We start from the raw sequence: 23,849 nt of genomic DNA, 5'->3' as shown, positions 1-23,849 counted from the left end.
ATTAGGCAAAACTTTATCACACTTTTTAAAACTTACATTTTTCATACTTATAATGAATTTGACTACACACACACACACACACACACACACACACACACACACACATTGATTGACCACTTAAAGGTCTTCACTTGTAACTTACCTGTTTATCTAACTAATCTATTGTGCCATTTGTCTTTTTCCTATGATTTATATATTAAGAAATTAATTCATTATCTATCAAATATTACAAATATTTTTCCCATTTTAGTATTTGCCTCTGCTTTTTGCTTATGGTAATATTTAACCTTTTAAATATTTTCTTCTTTTGAAGTAATTCCATAATAACAGAAAAGTTGCAATATTACTAGTAGTTCAAATAATTCCCAGCTATCCTTTACCCAGAGTCCTCAAATGTTAACATTTTATCACATTTGCTTAATTCCTTCCCTCTCTCTTTCTGTCTCACCTACATAATTTTTATTTTGAACCACTTACTAATAAGTTGTAACATGATAGCATGGCATTCTTTGACATAAAGAAGTTTTTAGTTTATATATAGTGAGCTCTATTGAGGTGTCATTCTATGATCTATGTCTTTGTTATCAAGCTTATAAATGTGTTCTTATAAGTACAGAGGGACAGAATTCAGTGGTTTTTTATAACGAGTTAACCTTTCTATTTCAGTATGTAGTTCTTTTTCATTAAACACAGGAATGACTAGTTAAAGTCAGAGATCTTCTCAACACTCTCTCATATTTACTTTTTATGCACCAACTATCCACCCACAGTACCCAGTGCTAGCCTTTGGGGACAGGGAGGGCAAAACCTGGAAATTCTCTTGTCCCTTCTCCCAAAGTCAGGACAGCCAAAGCCCAGGCCTTTGTAGGTTACCCCTGCGAAGGACATAACCACCGAAGCCAGACGTGGTCTCCACTCCCTTTCCGATGTTACCCCAGGACTGGGAGGCTTTATGTTGATTGACACACTCCTGGCATCATTATTCTGAAAGGGTATCTGAGGCGTGTTTCAGTTTCTTCCAAATTCCTGTTTCCCCAGTTGTGGCCAAAAATGAAATGTGGCCTTCAATTCCATAGAGCCATCTATGCACAATACAAATGTTGCCACAAATAGTTTTGGAGAAAGGAAACTACCAAGTTGCCTAAATAGCTAGCTCGCCTGCTGGTGGAGCCAATGACAAAAAGGATCTATTATTCTATGTCTTGGGTATTTAACCCCACGAAGCAGCTCCCTCCTCAGCATGGTGTCACTTCTTTAAAAAATAATCGTAATACTCTCAACAATAAAAAATAAATTAATGTTTAAAAATCTAACTGCAAGTAGGCTAGAAAGGAAACATCAGTCTTCCCCGGAAATGCCTTTGAGGGCTGAAGCAAGGCTGCTACACACATCACACTGAAAATCTTTCAATTCCTCCTCCGACATCTCTCCCGTGGATCACTCCTCATGGTAACTGCTGAAACCTCATGTAAACTTCTCCCCCTCATCCCAAAGGCTAAAAATCCTTGTGTGTTGATGCTGCACACACCGCTTCCCTCCCCCTCCAGTTTAGATCCTCCCTGCTCTCACCTGGGAGCCCCAGCTGCTCATGTCCTTGAAGATTATAGCACCTTCTCCCCACCGCTCCCATTACATCCCTTTTTTAATTTTAATTTCTAGTTTTCAATTACACTCTACTTTCAATATTATAATTATTTGGTATTAGTTTCAGGTGTACAGCATAGAGGTTAGACAGTCATATACTTTACAAAGTGATCTCCTCCGCTATTTCCAGTACCAGCCTGGCACCACACATAATTATCATAATGTTATTGACTATATTCTCTATGCTGTTTTTTACATCCTTGGGACTATTTGAAACTACCAGCTTGTACTTCTAAAGCCCTTCACCTCCTTCTCCCAGTCCCCCAACCCTTTTAAGACCCCACTCAGCAAATAAACAGAATTTCTCTCCTAAGGAATAGACCTTAGAAAGCAAGGGAAGGGAAAAGCCATAAATGCTTATAATTTTACATATTTTCTCCTGTCACTCACAAATGGGTAGAAGAGGGGGAAAGTCACTCCATGGTGTCCAGTATGGGGAAGGTAGGAGACCAGCACCTCAGTTCAAGATTTTCTCCAGTTTCTACCATAACAAGAGGGAAATAAAATAATAATAATATTAAAAAAAAAACAGAGAATGTCTGCACAGCTAATATATTGCCCTTCTTTTTAAACACAAAAGCAAAAGGAACAGAAAACAGAAGGAACAGTGACCCTTTATATAATACTAGAGGCCCGGTACATGGAAATTCATGCACTGGAGGGGGTCCCTCAGCCCAGCCTGCCCCCCTCTCACAGTCTGGGAGCCCTCAGGGGCAGGAGGCGACCCGGCGATCAGGGGAAAGCGACGCCCCATCACACCTCTGCTGCTGCCACAGTGCACGTCTCGGCTGGCCCTGGTTATCTGAGCCTCGGGGGGCCCTGGGCGGCTGGGCAGCCACCATCTGAGGTTTGCCTGTGCCTCGGGCCGGCCCTGGGTAGCTCGGGGGCTGAGGGGACTGGGGAACTCCGGAGGCAGGCACACAGAGCGGCCGGGCCTGCCCCTTGTCACATGCCTGCTGCCCCAGTGGGGCTCAGGGGACTGGGCACCGCCATCTTGTGGCTGTGGACACTGCCATCTTTGAGGGCGTGGCAGTCAATTAGCATAGTTCCTCCTTATTGGCTGTGGGTGCCACCATCTTTGAGGGCAGGCAGTCAATTAGCATACTCCCTCCTTATTGGCGGTGGGCGCTGCCATCTTTGCAACAGCATGAGGGTCAATTAGCATATTCCCTCTTTCTTAGATAGGATGAGTGAGTATAGAATCGGACCTTGCCATATAGTCTACCTAAAGAAAACTGGCCTCCTGCACTCTGATTGTCTCTGCTCTCCCATCCCTCCCTGGCCTCTTTAACTTCCTGAAGTTCTCTTGAGAGAGACACTGTTAATGAAAAGACCAAGTTAATGAAATCACACCAAATCCAGCCAGATTAGTGAAAATCTTCTCTCAAAACTCCCGAGACCTCTAAGACAATTAGTTGTAGAACAATTTCACTTTCCAAACTTGAGCTGCAGTCAAATGACCAGGAAGTTGAAATATTAAGAGAACAAGGCTTTATAGGGTGAAATATGGAAGCAGAAGAGTTGTGGGGAGGAAATTATTTTTTTACCAACAATTCCTGTGTTCTTCCAAGAAGCCACTCTTTACAACCTTTGGCTTATCCTAAACTCCTAACCCTAGCCCCATTGTCCCTGATCCCCACCACACCTCAATTGTCACCACCATCATCATCATTACTACTACCATCATCATCATTGACCACCATTATCACACCATCACCATTCTGATGAATTCTTTCAAGCCTGTTGTCACCAAGAATTGCCCAGCACATCCCTCCCCCAACTTCTAACACAAATAACAACCTTAACCTACCAGGGTTCTGTTAGGACCTATCATCCTCTCTAATCTCCCACATGCCACTAAAGTCCACAGCAGTTGCACATATGTAGGTGCAAGGTCCTTCAAAAGAATTGAAAATAATTTTTCCCAACAAAAATGTAGTCCCTGAAGAACATGTGAAGTTTTTTTGTTTGCAGTGAGCCAAGAGTTATTTTTCTATGCCACCACCACCCATCCCCACCCCAAACTGGAAAGTCCCAGGCTTGTGTTTTATCCCTCTTGGCTTTTTTTTTCCAGTCTTGGCAGTGAGGTCATTCTTGCTCTAGAATTTGGCTGTGCTATAGAAGGGACACTACTGTGCAAGTCCAACCCCCAAGCTTGTAGAGTGCAGAAGCATTTGTTTTGATGCTGACGCTGAGCTGAGAGTCGTTTTCTCCAATCACCACATTTTACACATCAGTAGGCAAAGGCCAGTGTAGTGAAGTCACATGCCCAAGGTCACCACAGAGGACTTAAGTGTTTGGACCATCAGCTCCCCCTGCAGCTGCCAATAAAAAGAAAACTTTAAAAACCATTGGTTTCCCATCATTAGATTCCATTCTACTCATATAACATCAAATTGTGGTTCTCATCTTTCTGCCAAGACCCTCCTGTTATTCCCCATCACCACCACCTCCCTTGAATCCTGTGGTTCAAACATTTACCTGCCAAACTGCATTTTTTAATAGAATTCATTGCCTATTTTTAGTAATCAAGAACAAAAAATAATCTGATATATTTGATGAGCAGGATGAAATGACCAATGTTCCCATACTGCACAGATATATGGAAAATTTGCTATAGATATATATGTGTATTTTTTAAATCAGAAGGCATAAGATTTTTCATGGAAGTGGCAGAGGTTGCCTCATATCATTGTACTAGAGGCCCGGTGCATTAATTCGTGCACGGGTGGGGTCCCTCAGCCTGGCCAGCGATCAGGTCGATCAGGGCCAGCCAGGGGGAGGGACCACAGAGGTTGGCTGACTGTGGGAGGTTGGCTGTGGGAGCTCACTGACCACCAGGGGGTGGCTTCTGCATTGAGTGTCTGCCTTCTGGTGGTCAGTGCATGTCATAGAGACTGGTTGTTCAGTCATAACGGTCACTTAGGCTTTTATATAGAGAGATATATAGATAATTTCTCTTGGGCCTTTTCAAAACTTTATAAATTGCTTATAGTTTTCCTCAGTACTACTTTTATGGATCTCAAGTTAAGAGCTATTTGAATGAGTAAATTCTGTATTCTAATTTTCTCAACTCTTAGTAGGAATTATACTCCTATAATATTTAGCTAAATAGAACTATAAATGAAGCTGTCAGAATTCCAATTACCACTGGCACTGCCTTTAATAAAAAATGTCTTTCAGTATTATTATAAAATTGTTCTTCAAAAATTATGTCTATTTAAGTGAATATAAAATAGCCTATCATACTCAATGCATAATGAAAATATTCATGAGAATTTCAATCATTTGATACTGTGCACCAAATTAGATCAAGAAATCATTGACATAAATCAGAACATTAGTAAATTCTTTGAGTTTTTTCAACAGAAAATTCTAATTAGATTTAACATTAGCGCATCTACGAAATTGGGTTCTAGGCTATTTTCAGCTGGTGATTTTTTAAACATGCAATACCTGACTGTTTAGTCAGGGGCACTGATCTCTTTTCCCTTAGATCAGTGGTTCTCAACCTTTCTAATGCCGCAACCCTTTAATACAGTTCCTCATGTTGTGGTAACCCCCAACCATAAAATTATTTTCGTTGCTACGTCATAACTGTAATTTTGCTACTGTTATGAATCATAATGTAAATATCTGTGTTTTCCGATGATCTTAGGTGACCCACAGGTTGAGAACCGCTGCTGTAGAGCCTAAGACCATCGGAAAACACAGATATTTACATTACGATTCATAACAGTAGCAAAATTACAGTTATGAAGTAGCAACGAAAATAATTTTATGGTTGGGGGTCACCACAACATGAGGAACTGTATTAAAGGGTCGCGGCATTAGAAAGGTTGAGAACCACTGCCTTAGATTGTCCAATTTTAAAAATGACAACAGCCAATACAACAGTAGCTGTCCGGTGTGAATGAATCAAAACTATACCTATTTTTTTTTGTCAGATTGGCAAATATATATTTTCTCTTTTGGTATGCAGCAGAATTTTAGTAATTAGTTTATGTGTGCCATTAGATAAGAAAGGTTGAAAATCACTGCTCTAGGGAAACAACTGAGATAAAAAAGAAAACAGGCACAGAGTCTAGTTGAGTAAGTAATATGGTACAGTCATTGTCACTAGCAAGCACTCAATAAATGTGAGTGCTCTCTTTTTATATATTTTTATTGATTTCAGAGAAAGAGGGAGAGAGAGAAAGAAACACCAATGATGAGAGAATCATCGATTGGCTGCCTCCTGCACGCCCCCACTAGGGACCAAACCCACAACCCGGGCACATGCCCTCGACCAGAATCAAACCCGGGACCCTTCAGTCCACAGGCCAATGCTCTATCCACTGAGCCAAACCAGCCAGGGCTAAATGTGAATGCTCTTGCTTTTCCAATGCACAATCTGAAAATTTGATATCATTTCCTTTTTTTCTTTTTTTTTCTTTTTTTTGGCCCTATGCATCTAAGCTATGAAAACAAGTTTGTCCCGGAAATTCCTAATAGAATAATTTATGGAATAATGATACATCTGAGAGACTGAGAGGTCAAGTAGAAAATGTCCCGATTTTTCCTATTATTTGGGATTGAATTGACAGGGTGAGAATTCTGTGAAGCATGTTTAATGTGCAAGGTCTTAAATCAGAATGATTTGAGCTACAAATACTGGTTTTGTTCCAACAAAAGTAAACAGAGAAACATCAAAGCTGAGAGCCCTCTTCAGAGTTGGTGGCCTTTACATTGTAAAGCGTCCTTTTCAAATCAGAGGGTCTTCAGAGGTGGTACATGGGTCCCTGGGACCAGAGGGCAGACAGGCTGCAGTGGCTCCTCCTGCTTGCTGACAGGTCAGGAAGAGCATGCAGACCTCTCACAAGAAGCAAGAGGACAGTATCTGCATCCCCCGCACTGCTGAGGCCTTGGTCTTCTGGCCGAGACTCTCCCCCGCCGGGGGTGGGGGAGTGGAGGGGGACCCTCACCTCTCTATGGCCCTCCTTGACTCCTTGTCTCTCAGCTCTTGTTTTATTGCGTCCTATGATTTCCAAATAGGACAGAGGAGCTTTCTATTTGTTTTGTTTGAAAGCCTGCCTATTTTTTTTACTCTCTTGTTTCATCCTTTTCTATGAGGCTCTGTTTTATTTCTCTTATTTGCTTTTATGTCTTTCTTTTAAGTACAGGATGGCATGGGTGCCAAGAAAATGATGAGGACAATATGTCTCTGAACCAGGAAAGTATATATCATCTTCACTCTAGTTATCTTTGCACCAACCATTTTTAATGCCCCCAAACCATACCTGCATTGCTGACCCCTTAAAATGCAACAGAGGGGCCAAGGGCACAGGCCTGTGGTTAGATCCACCTAGGGTCCAATGTGGCTCTGTCTCTTTAGCTGTGACCTTGGGTAGTTGTTTTTCCTTTTTTAATACTCGGTTTCTCCATCTGTGAAATGGAGGTGATCATTTTTTATTTCAATATTAGTGTAAGGGTCAAAAGAAATAATGTAATGTGCTCAGCACCATGGCTGAAACATTGCTAGCCTCAAGTAATAAATGGTAGATGCCATCATCAACCACCACCATCTCCTCGGTATCTCCAGGCCAATTGCACCATCCCTGCCAGAAAAGCTTAAGGAGAGAAAAGCAGCTGTCCTGTTATCTTACTTCAAATACAGTAGAGGATGGATTTGATACATTCCATAACCAAATGCCATCCAGCTTTCCTGAACAACCCATTTCATAATCAAATAGTCATAGCCGTACGATTCAGAAGTGGGTCCCTGGTTCCACTTTCCAGGTCTGATCCTTGAGAACTGTCCATCCATTTTAAGTTTCCCTTTAGGATATTTGTGAAAGAAAACACCACTGAAAACCTATTACGAAAGCATCTACAATCCTTTTGCTGCTGGCCTGCCTCCACAATACAGCTAATTATATCATTCCCGCCTTTCCAGACAAGAATTTTCAAAAGATCCTTTTGTGTGTGATTCTTAGCCAGTTTGCTGTTAGAAAACTCAGGATGTATTGATTAGGCCTGTGATTGGTCTCATCTCTGTTTCCAGACAGGGGCAGTTGTAGACATGGTACATTTCTCACCTTTCAAACTACACAGTTCATAGCATGTTTAATTAATAGAGACCTGCTTAAGATTCCAAGTTTCCAAGATTAAGAATATGCTGTACTTTCTGACCCTGTCAAACCCCAGCCCATCATAAGAATTTTCATTGTGCCACAAATTAGTTGAGAAAAGGCCTTTGATCTCCACATGCACTGACCAAGAGGACAAGAACTAAATTGGCCAGAGTATGGGGCTCCTGGACCTGGGACAGGTTGGCCCGTCCAATGATAATTTCACCAAACATACTTTCTAATTAGCCTTTTCACTTCTCTCTCTCTCTCTCTCTCTCTCTCTCTCTCTCTCTCTCTCTCTCTCTCTGTCTCTTCCCCCCCCCCCCAGGGTCTAGTCTACTTGGTACTCAGATTTCACCACTGTCCTCCATTCCCTTTGTTCACATCATACCATATTGCCAGAACTGTGCACTGCAACATAGAATACTATCGTTTGCCGCTCCCCAGAGCCGGTTTAGAAAGTCTGTCAATGATCTTGGCACAAGGAATCCTCTCAATGCTTCAGCCCAATATTATATTATCCTAAATAATCAGCAGATGTCTTAATCCTGAGGACAGACTATAGAAATGGAAGACAGGGGCTGCTCGTTCTGGAAACAAGGAGCTTGTTAGGTGAGGGCTACCTGACTTCACCATTTCATCCTGAACTGTCTCAGTTCTCCCTGTGTCAGGTGGGAGGCTCTGATGGAACTTTATATTAGGAGTCCAAACTCGTGGAGGACTCAAGGCTCATAACTGTTTTGCTTATAACTGTCCAGATGGCCTTGATCAAATATGGTCACCTTCTTGGACCTCGATTTCCTTTTTTATAAGTTAGGTGTTTGAACAGGGGTGAGCCCTAAGGTTCCTATAACCCCAGCTATTCTCTGAATTTTACTACTCAGAGCCCAATGGATGAGGACCAATTGAGCTAGGTAATTTGCCTTTAAAAACTGGGCATGGACTATTGCTGTGCATCAAGCTGGCATACATGACCCTAGTTGATGGTCAGTAAACAAAGGTAAAGTGGGGAACAATATACAATGATTTATGAAGTCAACGTAGTGTGGGTTTGCCAAGTGAGGATCATTTTTGATGTGGCATCATCATATACTGATATAAAAAAGACCAAAACTTCGTGTTTCTAAGCCTTTAAATGACAAGAAATTACTCTAACGCTCATCCCTGCTAATAATTATTTTGTTCATGCTCTGTCTGTTTCACTTGCTTTAAATAAAAGCCTATTCACGTGCCATCCAAATATAGGTCCACAGCAGTTCAGATAGAAGACAGCCTGGAACTATGGTAGCAGGGATATTTCAAGTACCTAAAATTGGGTCCTATAAGTCAATATTAGTAATAAAGAGAAAGTAAGGTTGTTTGGAGCACAGTAAGTTTCTTTCCTTGCTGGAAAGCTATTGTGATCAGTACCAGCTACAAATGATTGCTTGTAATAAAAAAGTACTTATGATTATATTCCAGTGAAACCACATCACAAATTTGCTTATGTAAACTATGGCTTCAAAAGGTGAGCAATGCTTTGTCAATTTCACCAGCTTTCCCACCTACTAAAACTAAGTGTCCATGTTAATATGGCACCATCGCTAAAATTTCACAGATTGGAACTGAGTTCAGATTAAATTAGTGAATCACTTAAAATACAGGTGTCCCTGCTAGTGCTGCATCTATTAGTCATTTATACCTCAGAGCATGGTTGGCGACTGCTGCCTCAGAGTATATTAATTAAATCAGACTAATTCCTAGAATCAGTCCCACTGGTTTGTGGGAAGAGATAACAGCACCTATAAACAAGGGACTCCAATGCGTAGGGTCAGAGGAAGAGCACTTTGAATCAGAGACCCCAAGAAACTCAGTCACCTCACAATTTTGCCTAAGACTGGTTTTCTCAACTCCAGCACTATTGACATTTGGGGATGGACACGACTTTGTTGTGGGGGCTAGCCTGTGCATTGTAAGGCATTTAGCAGCATCTCTGTCCGCTACCCACTAGATGACAGCAGGGCACGTGCACACACACACACTCAAGTTAAAAATGCCTCTGGACACTTCCAACTGTCCCCAGGAAGGCAGAACACCTGGCTGAGGACTGCCAGCCTAGGACAGCCCCACAGGCACTCATGATAACTACAGTCTCTGTATCTCCTTTTGAATCAATATATGGATTCACCAGATAACCCTCATACAGAGGTGACATATAGGAAGCTCCTTCCTCACTTTGACAGTGTCCTTGCTCCACCCCCACCCTTTTCTCATCTTTCCAGGTAAATGTAACCCTAGAATTGAGGCCATTGTAAATGAGGCAGTCCCAGGGAGTACACTGCCCATTCTGCTTGGGGTAGCCAGTTTGGATCATTCCGTGACACTTGCCACTTTACTTGCCACATCATTCTAAATAAACATGGCAATGAGAACACGTGTTTAGGTTGAGGAGCACTTCGGTGCCACCATTTCAGTAGCTAAGTTTACTCTGCAAAGCTGTCATCTGTGGACATATGGCAGCCAAACAGGATAATTGCTAATAGCCCAATACTTTTCATTCTTTTGGTTACTATTTGGTCAGAAAATAGGCCAGACTTTCATAAAGCTGTAAGTGTTTGTATCTTAAGCTGTGACCTTTTTGTTTTTCCCTAAAAAATCATGCCTTTCAAGTTCTTAGCATCAATGTTCTCAGACACTAAAATTTTATGGTTGAAATCAGGCAAATCATTTGGACATAATGTCCTTCCTACATTTCTAAAAAACATGCCCTTTGACTCCATTCTTTTGGAGGAAGATTTTGCTTTCTGAAGCCAAGTTTCCTGAGGAAATAGATGAATCTCTCTCAAAGCAATATTTGTGCTAAGAGATGGTCCATCATAATTTCCATAGGATTTCCCATCAGGGCAGCTTGGCCTATCTTGAGGAAACTTCCAGGCACAGCACTGCCTTTAAACTAGCTTTGTGACTTGTGAGAAAATTATTTATTTCTCTGGGCAATTGTCTTGCCTGTAGAATGTAGTATAATGGTTATGAAAACAGTTTCCTATTCATTATCTGTAACTTTGGGCAACATCGTTAGCTCTCTCAGCTAAAGTTTCCTCACCTGTGAAATGGGCTGACAATACCTCCTTCACAACCATTGTTGTAATGAGTAAAACACAGTATGCATCCTGCCTGGCACATAATAGGCCTTCTACATGGGTTAGCTGTCACTATCATAAACTCAAAATGAAGTCAACCTTTTGTCAGTTCTAAATTATTTATTGTCCTTTTAACCTTTCAGATGGGCATCTAGAAAACAAATCAATTCTTTGTTAGCTTGGATGTTCTAATTGTTCTAAATTATTTATTGTCCTTTTAACCTTTCAGATGGGCATCTAGAAAACAAATCAATTCTTTGTTAGCTTGGATGTTCTAATTGTTTGCTTATTTTTGCCTTTTGTATAAGTTTTTGGCCACTTGGAGGCAGAGTCCATACCACCATAAATATTAACTTTTTTAAAAATATTTTTCATTGATTTCAGAGAGGAATGGAAAGGGAGATAGAGACAGAAACATCAATGATGAGAGAGAAATCACCGATTGGCGGCCTCCTGCACTCCAACACTGGGGATCGAGCCCGCAAACTGGGCATGTGCACTGACAGGGAATCAAACCAAACCGTGACCTCCTGGTTCACAGGTCAATGTTCAACCACTGAGCAACACTGGCTAGGCAACATTAACTTTTTGAAAAATCCTCACCAGCAGTTACTCTGGGAAACAGAATCACTCCGTGCACCGCTGTCTCTTGTTTGATGAATTTACTGGAAGAAAAGACATTTTAATTAGAAAAACAACTCGTAGTGTTTGAGGTATAGAGTGAAAATGTCAGAATTTGAACAGTGTTGAGACTGAGCAATAAACCCTTGTGGTCTACTAAAAACAATATGTTTTCAATTAAAAGATCATGGGACAAAGAATCAAAAGACCCATCTCAACTCTTCCTCGGTCTGGGTGACTTTGAGTAAGAAAGTGACCACTCTGAGCTTTAGTTTCTTTATTTCAAACCTCTCATTATATATTCTAGTCCATAGAATTTAGTTATTTTGCCTTGATGATCATCTAAGTCATTCGGTATTGACTTCCTATAAGCAGCTAAAGGGCTGATGTGGTTGGCTAGACCTCCTTGAGTTCAGATCCTGACTTTATCAACTCTGTGCCCCAGTTTCTCATCTAAAAATAAATTAGAATAATATTTCTACTTCACAGAGTTTTTGTGAAGATTGAATTTAAAGTGTTCAGAATGATATGCCTGGCATATAGGAAGCATACATTAAATATTAGCTATTGTTTATTATTTCATTGGCTGTCTTTAGGGAGGAAAATCTTAAAAAGATGAAGTTCTAATCAGATTTCTTGGTGTTTGGGATTTTTCCATTTAATGAACCAAATTTATCAGCTAATCATTTAGGAAATAAAGACATTAAGTACCCATCATCCTCACTTCCCTAACCTTCAATCCATCAAACACTACTTTCCCCTCTGATTCCTGAATAGGAAAGATCTTCTCTCTGTATAGTAAATATTTTAAATTGGCTAACCCACATGTTTAACAAATTCTATCTACTTTAAATGGAGACTGTGTCTGTAGCACAGTGCCTCAAACATCAATGTGCACGTGAATCACACAACAATCTTATTAAATTGCAGATTCTGACTCATCAGTTCTGGAGCCAGAATCCCACATTTCTGACAAGCTCTCAGGTGATACAAATGCTGCATATTCTCAACTACACTTCTAATAACCAGGCCTTGGACACTCAGCCATTTGAGGATGGAGGGCACAAGGTGGCACACCTGGCCCTCGATGGGGGCAAGCAGGTTGGAGAGAGGCAGGCCTGTGGGGAACCATTGCCAGACACCCCTCTCCAGCCCCAGGCTTACCAGCCCTATTTTAAGCAATTGAAAAGTTAAAAAATAATAATAATAAAAGGTATGAAAAGGACAATAGAAATCCCACCTACTTCTCTTGATTCTCCTGAACTGTAAAAACATCATAGAATAGATGGCACCAAGCAGTTTGAACCTTCTGCAATGCTAAATTCTCTTCCACAAGACAGGCAGGTGGGAAACAATTTAATCCTCCACACCATTTCTGCTACTGGGACAGGAACTCTGCGGTACAGATGCTGCTAAGCCAGACCCTCCAGGGGAACATACCCTACAGGGGCTGTCATACCACTAGGACCCCACTTGATGACGTGTGGGTTTGATGGATTTAGCAATATTCTAAGGGCCTGAAGAAAAGCCCGGAAGCTTCTTCTCTCAAGGAGTCCTGGCCTATCTCAAAACTTACCCCCTACAGGGCAGAGTGAGGAGATGCACATGCTGTGGCAGCATTTCTGCTCCTGAGCAAAAGGAAAAAGCAAACCTTTCCAGATTGAAGTGTTTCCTGCCTAAATGAATTCTGCATAGTTACTTATATGCACAAAAATATACCAATGGAAAATGGTAGTGAAGAGGAATCTGTAGACTTTGACACCAGCATATATTTTTGTCCATGTTGTTAATCCCTGGGTGTGACGGAAAGAATATGTGTGCTTTGCTGCCAAGTAAGGAGACTCCCTTTAGAGTGTGATGTATAACATCAACCTGCTCACCTAAGAGTCACAGTTTGTCTTTCCATTTGAGAAATTGTACCTCTCAAAGTTTATTCTTTATCCACAGATTATGCCCCAGTTCTGGTTTCCAAAGTTAGAAAAGATTCCCATGCATTTCCTACTTTTGGGAGGGGTATTTCAAGCTTGGGAACATAAAATGGGGTCGCTCTTATAGGCTACCTCATGTTTTGTTTTGGGTTTTGTTTTGTTTTGTTTTTTTTCAAAAATGTAGGTTCAGATTGGCAACAAGAATAAATATTATGATCTGAACTTTCATGCAGGAGAAATCTAATCCTGGCAGCAAACATCTGTTCCCTTTTATGTGCATTTGTGCCTCTTTAATAGGAATGTTTCTGCAACAGCTGTAGCTTTTCTAATATCCTAAATGGAATCACCCTGGCCTTTAGAGTAATTACCTCCAAGTTTGAGTCATCCGACCTGAGGCTTCTCTGATCAAATCGGTATGAATTATGGAAAACCAAGGCCCATTCCTGGGGGAGGAGTCCATTGTGCCCTCTGGAGAGCACTCGCCCAGTCTTTGGAGCTCTGGTCAGTGTTCCAGCAGCCAACGCGTTCGGATGTGGTTACATAATTATAAGGTGTTGCTCATGAATGTGGTCACCGCCATGTTTTCATGCAGTGAAATTCCAGTGGCATTTCCACCATGATCTTTTCACTGTGTTTCACGCTAAACTTTTTTTTTTAAAGGTTCTAAATGCACACTTGTCAAAAAAAATTGAATGGTTTTAACTTATTATCAAGCGATTATCATTGTAGCGTCTAGTTTCAGAATAATTATGTGAGGTTTCTATAGCTCTGATGATTGTTTTTCATCTGGATGGTGATTGCCTAATGGAATAGACAGGAAAACTGGAGAAGTTGGAGCAGCCAGATAAGGAAAAGATTTGTTTCTCTCTTAGCAGCGCCCAGATCTCACTCACTTAATGGACTCAGAAACCCTGCCAATGAAACAAGAGAAACCCTCCGCGATAGCAAACGTGAATTCAGCCGCACACAGGGCCAGAGAAGGCCAGTCTCAGCAAGAGGGAAAATTAGTAGGCAGGTGCCCAGTAAAAGAAAGACAAAACCATATAGCAATGGAAAACAGCCTACCTGAACAAAGAGGCTAAGTTTGCAAGACTGTGCCTACAAGAAAATATTTCTGAGGACACAGTTCATGTAACCAGACAACGGCTGAGCAAGGGCCTTGGCAGATCCGAGTTTATCAAGTCTCTGAAGTAAAGCAGCAGAGTCAGGCTCCAGAAGTATACACTCCTATTGGAATGTTCAAGCACATTACATGCTCCTCAGTATTCCATCCATCCATTCATACATTTTCAAATAAAACCTAAATAAAGGGGTAGCATTTTCTTCTCAAAACACAGCATCCAGTTTCTTTAGGGACCTCTGCTGCAGATCTTGAAATAGTCGCAGACACAAAGCACTTGGAAAGAGAAGTGAAGAAAGAGACTATTTGCGGAAACAGTACGGGACCAAGAGAAGGTAATGAGCAAGGGCACTTATCTGAGAAGCTGGAGCATAGAACAAGCACAAAGAGGAGAAATATTGATTCCTGTTTCCCACTGGGCTGCAAAGGAGAGGGAGAGAGATGCAGAGGGCTGCTGAGTTTAATTAAATTCCACTCAAGGCAGTGAGCATTCATTAATGGACCAGGCCCCATGCTACATGCTGGGGTACATAGCTAAACAAGCCATGGTCCCAGCTATTAAGGATCTCACAGACCTAAACAGGTGAACTAGTAATTACAGTATATTGTAACACACTCTAAATAGAAACACGGGAATCACCTGTTAACATCTCTCCACCCTTATTTTCTCATTGGTTAAAATGACAGACACACTACCTATTTCTTGGCATTGTTATGTGAGTGCCTATAGCTGTGGGAATTGAGAGACAGATTAAGTTAATTAGAGTCCAGTAATGGGGGGGGGAGGGAGAGGTGGTGGATACTGTTAACGTAAAAAACATTCAAACCTGTAAAGAATTTTGTGAGTTTATTTGAGCCAAACTGTCGGTAATTGCCAGGAAGCGGAATCTCAATGTATTGGGATAATGCTCCGGAGAATGGCAGTTTTTCATCTTGTTTTATACATTATAGTCAAAGGAGGAGACATAAGTGGGTTGCATGAAATCCATTGGTGATAGATTAGAGAGGCAGAGAAAGCAAAGCAGGGGAAATCTCTGGGATTGGATAGAAAGTAAAATGATAGACACATACTTCTTTTACTTGATGAGTACAGGATAGTTAACAGTCAACTATTAACTCAATAACAATGAGGGGATTTGTGGGCTCTGTCCTGGCATGCAGGCCCATTTGGTTGTGCCCTAAGAGGTTGGAAAAAGGAAAGTTACAAGTTACCATGACATTTCACAAGTATGTTATCTTAGATGCAAAAAGACAATAGGCTCAGTAAAGATCTTTGTCAAGGAAGATACTTGCCTAGGACATGACTACCCACTATAAACTGCTTTTTAATTAAAGGTTTTTAATTTCAGACCACCTTTTGTAGTGACTTTAGGTCTCTTGAGTTTGCAAGACTGCCATGCAGGCCTTTCCTGAGCTTGTCAGGTGGCCCCTTTTTTGTCCACAATACCATTGACACAAACCATTGACACAATACAGGCAGGACATGGTACAGTCTTTGCCTTATAGAAGAGATAGAGACAAGTGCCATAAATATTTAGGAGAGAAACCCAAAGATGGAGAATAGTTTGCCCAAAGTCACACAACTCATAAGTGGCAAAGCCAGAATTTGAACCTTGACTAGCAGAATACTATCATACTTACTATCCTGCCTCTAAAAAGCAAAACCGTTTTCATTTGCACTAGCAGCTAAGGGAAGATAATACTACTCATAGTGGAAAATCTGCATTGCACTGATTTTAGTAGTGATGAGTCCTTCTTGTTACTTACCATTAGCTTTCAGGTAAGAAAAGAGGCATGGAGTCTGTGCTGAGGATGTTGTCTTCTCTTTGCAAAGTTACCAGATTATTAGGGGGCAATAAATACTCATTAGGATGCTGTGTTGTGTAGACAGTGTGTTACAAAAAAAAAAAAAAGAAATTATAAATATATGTAAATGATTATGTCATGAGGTAAAAAGTAGCACATGGAGGAAGGAAGATACATGGAAAGTGTTATGGAAGTTTGGAGGGTAGATGGATGATTTTAAGAAAGCTTAAACAACCAAGGCCTTGAAGGTTGAATAGGAATCCAACCTCTGTTTACATTATTATGTTGTCTGATCCCTCAAGCCAATAAGCACGCCAGGTCTGAAGGTAGTCAGGCCAGCCTTAAAGGAAATGACCACTTCACTAAAATGCTTCTCCCACCTGCCTTGCACAGCAGGCAGGAATCCAATTTTAGAAATTCATTCCTTGGGCCGTGGCCCTACACTTTCCAGGCATCCTTTCTAAAACACAACTTCTGCTGGGAGGCATGACTCCTCCCAGGTTCTCAGCCTTCACATAGTGGTATGAAGTTACTTACCAAACTCCTTGCTTTGAAAATCATGTTTAAAGAAGACTTGACTTTGGAGGATGGGCAAAGGCAAGAGGCAATTGGGTACATACATAAAGAGTTAACACGTAATGAGGCAGGCACTATTCCAAGATGTTTGTATGTAGTAACCTATTTAATCATCACAATAATAGTATGTTCTTATCTTACAGATGAGGAAAGTGAAGTACAGAGAAGTGAAGTAACGTGCCTAAGGTCACGGAGAGATGTATGAGTAGGTGATCTGTCCACAGTGAGGACTGAGCACCCATAGTACAATGTGAGAATAGCAAGTACCTGGGAGGAGGGAAAGAGGAGATAGGAAGGGGGACAAAGGAGATGGGAGATCATCCAAATCAACCTCATCTGTACAAAGATTCTGTTTAGGACCAAGTGGTGATGGTAGTGGCGTTGATGGTGTTGGTGGTGGTGAGGGTAAGGTAGCTATATCCACTAAACATTGTTTTTTATTAATAAAAGTAACATATTGTTTTATTAATAGTATTTTCCCTGGGGCTAAAAAGAGAAATATATGGCCACGTGCATAATATAGATCACATAGTTACAGCTCTATCTACACCTGAATAGCACTTAATTACTAAATACTTTCACTTACATTCTTTGACTTTATCCTTATTAAAATCCCATGAGCAATATTATATTGCACTTTTACAAGTCAAAAAACTGAGGCTTAGAGAGAGGAATTGATTTTCCCAAGATTAGACCCTTCAGCTGGGGCTCAGATCTTCCATCCCCCTCCTCCCTCCACTAAAACAGAGCCTCCTCCAGGCCCAAACATGGGTCCAACCTGTTAGGTTTTTCATTTTCAATTAATTTCATTGAGAAATGCAATCCTGATAGGTTCTTAAAAGGGGGGAAATGCAACCCTCATGTAAAAGGAGAAGAAGGGCTGGATCCTGCTTTGGTACATCAGGACTGGGAAAGGGTACCCCAGGCACAGGGAAGAGCTTCTGCAAAGACATCGTGGTGGAACCAGCTTCACAGGTTAGAAGCCCGGGTAGCCAAAAGGCAGAGCCTCCAAAAGGGGCTCAGCAAGTCAGGAAGGGTAAGTCCTTGGGCCTTAGGACTTTATTCCAATATTGATGAGAAGTCATTAGAAGATTTTAAGCAGCTGAGAAATATGCTGTAATGTATATTTTTTAAAGCTCATTTGGGCTATGCTGCAGACAATGGATTGATGGTAGCTGAGAGTGAAAGCTAAGAGACCAGTGGTGAATACAAATGAGTAATTAGGAAAATTGAATAAGACAATAAACATACTTAACAAAGAACTTTCAAAGTAGTAATCAAATGATAGCTATTAATAGGCCAATGGCCACTCATCAAGTTAAGTCAAATAATGAGACGAGTCTGTTAACCAGTAGGAAAAATATGAAAGAGCAGATGAAGTGCTTCTCTGAATTAAGGAATTTTTAGATTCCTTGTCAATCACGAAGTATACCATTATGTACTTCCTGGGGTGTTCATGAAGATGAATAAGTGTCTAGCTCACTGCCTGATCCATAGTAAATACTCACCCAAATATTCGTCTCCTGTTCTACATGACTCCACAGATAAAAATGGGGTGATATGTACATAGTCTGAGAATTCAACAAGGCTAAAACGTATGGGTTGAAGCAAAAAATTGAAATGAGAATTAGAGACATCATACTTAATAGCCTGATCCTACACAGTGATAATTCTACATACTCCCTGAATTTGCAAAACATTTTATATACACATTCTCCTCATATTGATGGCCTTTTCATGCAAAGTAAACACTCTTAGAATGAGTGCCTTGAAATCCCTGCCTACTCAGCTGACCCTTTCTGACCCCTTTGTCATAATCCTACTTCCTCTGCCTTGGCGCTTTTCTAAGGTGACAGCTTGCTTTGGTGTCCTGAAATACTTGAATATTTTCATATAATTCTCCCTTTTTTGATGGACAGATTTATTTTCTATCATCGTTAATGAAATTTCCAGAGATAGGCTGTAGGTAATTATGTTAATGAGATTTATGCTTATTTCTCCTTCGCAAAAGAACCCTTGGGAGCAGTACTACTAGTATGTCATTCAAAGCCACTAGAATTATGGCCATCTAGTGCAAAGGCAGTCATTCCCATCTAAACTCCCCGAGACACAGGGGCCAATATGTAGAAGTTATTTCTATAATAGTTCACATGTTTCCACCTTGTTATTTTCTTAGATTTTACTTATTTATTAATTTGCATCATGACTGGTTAAGTGTCTTGGTATCTAGAATATGAAGTATTAAAAGCCAGATGTTAGCTGGGATCCATTAAGAAGCAAAGGATTCATACTTCACCTGAGTAACAGGATATGTTCATTTCTAGAACCCCCCTTTTTAAAAAAATGTATTTCTACTACTGTGTACATTGTGTCTCTAATGCTCAAAACAACAGGATTTTTTAGTGAAATTTGGTTACATCTATACCTGTATTCTATAAGATAATATCTAATTAACATCTGACTTTTAATGCTTCACACGATCTCAAAAACAATTGATGAATTTTTCATTATAACACATTTACTCCAAGACTGTAAAACATTAGAGTCTGAGAAGGACATTGCAGCCTTATCCAGAACTTGCCAATAATTTGTCTTCATACCTTAGATTTTCTTACCCACATGGATCTCAAACTCTATTGTCTCAGAATCTTTGGAGGACTTAGTAAATATACCAATGCCCGGGCCCCATCCTACTTCAACAGGCCTGGTCTCTGTGGTCTTTCATAGCACCACAGGTGATTCATCAAAGTTCAAGAATCACTAACTTAACCTTTGATATTTTAATCCCTTTAAAAATATATCTCATTGGTTTGAGTTTTGGGGGAACCAGAGGATATAACTAGCTCACTACCTGATCCATAATTCCTGAAAACCATTATTACCAAGCAAACGTATGTGGAGGTAACTTATATTTGACCCAATGACAGCATACCCAATAGGCAGGATTTAAGGAGTCTGGTGTAGTAGGTGCCTTCTCCCTCCTTGGGAATATATAGGAATTGTATATGCCCTCCCTCACACACACCCCCCACACACACACACACACACACTACTGTTTTGGGGAGGATGAAAATCAAGAATGTTTCTTAAATAAATCCCTATAGTTTTCCCAGGACCCAACCAGAACTTCTCAGTCCCCAGGTTTCCCAGCAGCGTCCCCAACCAATAAACCTGCCAATTAAGCAACTAAATATCATTATCATGAATGTAATTACAGACAGTAATTATGAGCCCATAAATGCCTCCCATGAATAAAACCCTTTTCCCAAACCATCTAAGCCTCCTTTCTTAGGAAAATGGAAGGCAATCCTATCCCCTACCTTATCCCCAATACAGCCTTCCATGCTTAGGAAAAAACCCGATCTTGCTGGCCCAGGGGAAAGGCTGTATATACTCTAAGGAGGAATTGTCCCCTTGAGTGGAGTCCCTTTCAACATCTCATCCAAGTCTGTTCACTAGCTCTCCTCACTAGGGAGCAGTGATGACCCAGTTAGGCTGTATTTCTTAATTTCTGTTAAGGCAGAGATATTAATACCAAATTTTAAGAATTTCTGTAGAAAAAATGAAATGTTGGAGGTTTTACAAAATAGCATGATGACTTTTAACATTGCTTAAACCAGATGCAATTTACTGAGAACTTAAAGAGTCCCAGAAAATCAAGTAGACATCGCAGAAACATGCATGGGTGAGAAGGCTTTTTTCATGTCTGTAGAAACAAAATGAATCTCTTTGGGCCCAGAATTAACTCTTGCATTCAGTAACTGTATACTTAGCTCATGAAAACCACAAACCCTCATGGATAATAGGTATTTGAATGGATTCTACATAGATATGTTGAGTCTGAAATGCAATACAATCCCCCAAGATCTCAATCTGTTTTCTTTTAATGGATCATGAGCATAAGTGCCTGTAATTGTACCAGTGGCTGGCATGGTTGAGTTCAGACCATGCATTGAAGAATGCCATATAAACTCTAAGGAGAAAGGACCCATGTTTGTTTCACTGACCTCTACAATGCCTCGCAGCTCTCTGTAGAGTGCATTTTCAGGGCTCTTCTCTGAATAAGAGCAAATGTTACATCCAAAAGCTATCATATTGTATGACTTCTTTTAAGGGATTATTGCTGACTAGCCAAGGTAGGATATTTCGAGCCACAGCATTTCCATTTACTGTGACAAAGAAATCATGTGTATGACTTCATTGTTGTGGTTGTTCACAGCCTTGTCCTGGAATAGAAATGGAGGATGTGGGTACCAGGATTTTCACATAGTAACCTGAAGACCCTGAAGGGTAAATGTAACTTCCAAAAATGAGAGTAGATTCACTTTTAGAGAAACCATCCTGACCAACATCAACTGAAGACATCTAGTAGCTTTAGAGAGGGTGCTTTTAAAAACCTAAACTATTTTTAAACCTTGTGTTAAATAATTTAAACAACATTTTAAATGTTTGAAAATTCCCAGTACTATGCACAAATCAGAATGGACTTGTCTTTCTAATATGGATATCTATGGTCCTTTGGTAAATTCAGCATAAAACATTCACTTATAAATTATAGTCTTTCAATCTCTGTATGTGATTGCTTTAAAAGTAGAACTGTGTTTATATAATATTTTTTCTCATTTTGACAGGCAGTAGCTGAAGAATTTTTGGAAATATGGATGACTAGACTGATTATGTTTTTAATGTGTATGCCTATACAAATATGTGTATTAGCTTGCTCGTTTTTACTTTCTACTTTATATCCATGTGCGGTATATCTTTATTAAGGGGGTAAAATTCATCACTAGGGAAGGTTAATGTGAAAAAGTCTTCATTATGTAATTTCCATTTTTCCCCATATTTTAGAGGGCTAACCTTCAAGTCCATATCGATTGAATAGAAAAAAACAACAACATAATATACATCAATAATAAATTGCCTATAACTCAACCAAAGAGATTTAGGGTTTATCAGTCTATCATTGGGGCCCTTAATTCACCCCAAACTAAAGTACCACCTGCTGTCCTTCATCAGATCTTATTGCCAATTTGAGACTACATTGAAACCATTTACAAGATCCAGCCTCCTTCTTTTAGGCCATTAGATGTAGAAGGAGAACGAAGTTGTCACTCAGGGTAGCCACGTGAACATGTCCCACTTAAGTAACAGGGTGCCCCTCAGGTCAGCCTGTGATAAAGCCCAAGTCAAACAAGGCTGAATCCTGGATGTTTTATGTCCTAATGATCTGAAAAGTCTTCATGACCAGCCCTGACCCTCCTGACCTCAAATGGTCACCTAAGCAGTGACATAAATTGGTGTGAACTTGCTCTTGGGACATTGCCGTGGAAGTGAGACTGGCGAAAGTACATCCTTCCCAGGGAAGAACTAAACATAAGGGGGAATGGGTTGATTAGTCTGACTGGCAATTCAACCGTGGTGGCTATATGCCCAAGGCTGACAAATTCTGCATCTTATCACTGCCATCAAACAGAGATGCATGTGAACACCATCAGCCCAAAAGAATTGAGAAACAACTTGCCTTCCAGAAGTGAATCTCAACCAAACCTTGACAATGCCAACAGCTCATCATCATGTATTTTTCAACCCTCCAGAAAATGGCCTTCCAGCCTGGGACAAACCGAAGCACTGTCCAGACCACGAACACGACTGGAAGCTAGTAGGAATGTCTGAAGCCTGCCTCCATAGGAAGAGCCATTCAGAGAGGCACAGCACATTGAAAAATGAACAAACATCGCCACATCTCATCCAGACCACTTGGACTAGCTCCATATTCCATCTGGACCATGATGATGTGAGTGATCAGAGTGTCCCAAGTGCCCAGACCTTTCAAACAGAAGAGAAGAAATGTAAAGGTAAGCAGATTTTTACTAGACCATATCAAGTGTTTCAACAAGGACAAAAAAAATTCTTTGTTGTAGCTATGTGGTTAGTCTTCATGTATTCCAGTGTTCAGTGTCCATGTGTTTTCCCCAATGATTCTGTTATGAAGTTTCTTTATCCCCAAATCTTCTTTTAAACATAAATAAATAAGTGGGTTCCAAAGGAAAGCAGTTAATTTCAGTTTCATGCTGGGTTGGGGCACTTGCGTTTCTCTAATTAGCAGAAAGGTTGTTAGTTTTGGCTTTAATTCTGTTTTCAAATCTGAGTAAAAACAGACATTGCTATCATAGAAGTACTTGCTTTGAAATGTGTGTGCATGTGTATGTGTGTGTGTATGATTCTTTCCCAAATGTGCCAGCAGCTAATGGGATCTCCAAGGCTACCTTTTAAACTAAATAGACAATTCATGTTCTAAAGAGAGGTTTTAAATTGTGGATGTTTTTTTTAACTCATTAAATCCTTGTGTTATCATCCTGAAAGGCCAGATTATGGTTTTAGGAGGTGGTCACCTCATAAGAAATATGTTAAACTGGCCTAAGTTCCTGATTGCATTCGACTTAACTGGTCTTTACCTCAGGTCGCCTCCACCCTGACAGATGTCTTTGTGCTGATCGCTTTATTGTCTTAGGGCTCCCTTTGCTTCTTAACTTAGTCTTTAAATGTCCAAGAAAGCAATTTGTGTCTTTAAATGTCCAAGTTCATATAATTTCCCATTCTTTTTCAATTTAGCACTTTTTTAAAAAAAAAAAAGGCTTTTTATTTTTTCTTTAAGGATTTTGACTCATGATAAAATTTTTAAATTGGGTCTTTGAATATTTGGCAATCACACACAAGATATGTTAATGAAAGTTTATAAAGACTCCTCTGTATGAGCCATGAAGGACTTTTGCATACTCTTGTAACTGGGATAAAAACATATATATTTACCCCTTTAAATGAAAAATGATTGTTCTTTAGTTTTTCTGGAAACAATTTGATCGCTCCTTGGAACTACCAGTTGACCTGGGTAGTTGAGTGTAGAGATTTTCAGATGAAAATAGGA

At 40.3% G+C, this 23,849-nt stretch overlaps 1 protein-coding gene across 2 annotated transcripts in view; it reads left to right on the top strand.

Annotated features, from left to right (window-relative positions):
* The window catches only part of THRB (thyroid hormone receptor beta), a 300,495-nt gene that overhangs the window by 227,101 nt on the left and 49,545 nt on the right, over positions 1–23,849 (top strand). For both annotated transcript variants that reach the window (XM_080676058.1, XM_080676057.1), the window contains one exon: positions 22,519–22,779. In XM_080676058.1, the coding sequence (XP_080532184.1) occupies positions 22,519–22,779 (261 nt within the window). The remainder of the gene's footprint in view (positions 1–22,518; positions 22,780–23,849) is intronic.

Source organism: Plecotus auritus (assembly GCF_963455305.1).
Source record: "Plecotus auritus genome assembly, chromosome: 6".
NCBI lineage: Eukaryota > Metazoa > Chordata > Mammalia > Chiroptera > Vespertilionidae > Plecotus > Plecotus auritus.
This window is presented reverse-complemented; position numbering and strand designations above follow the sequence as displayed.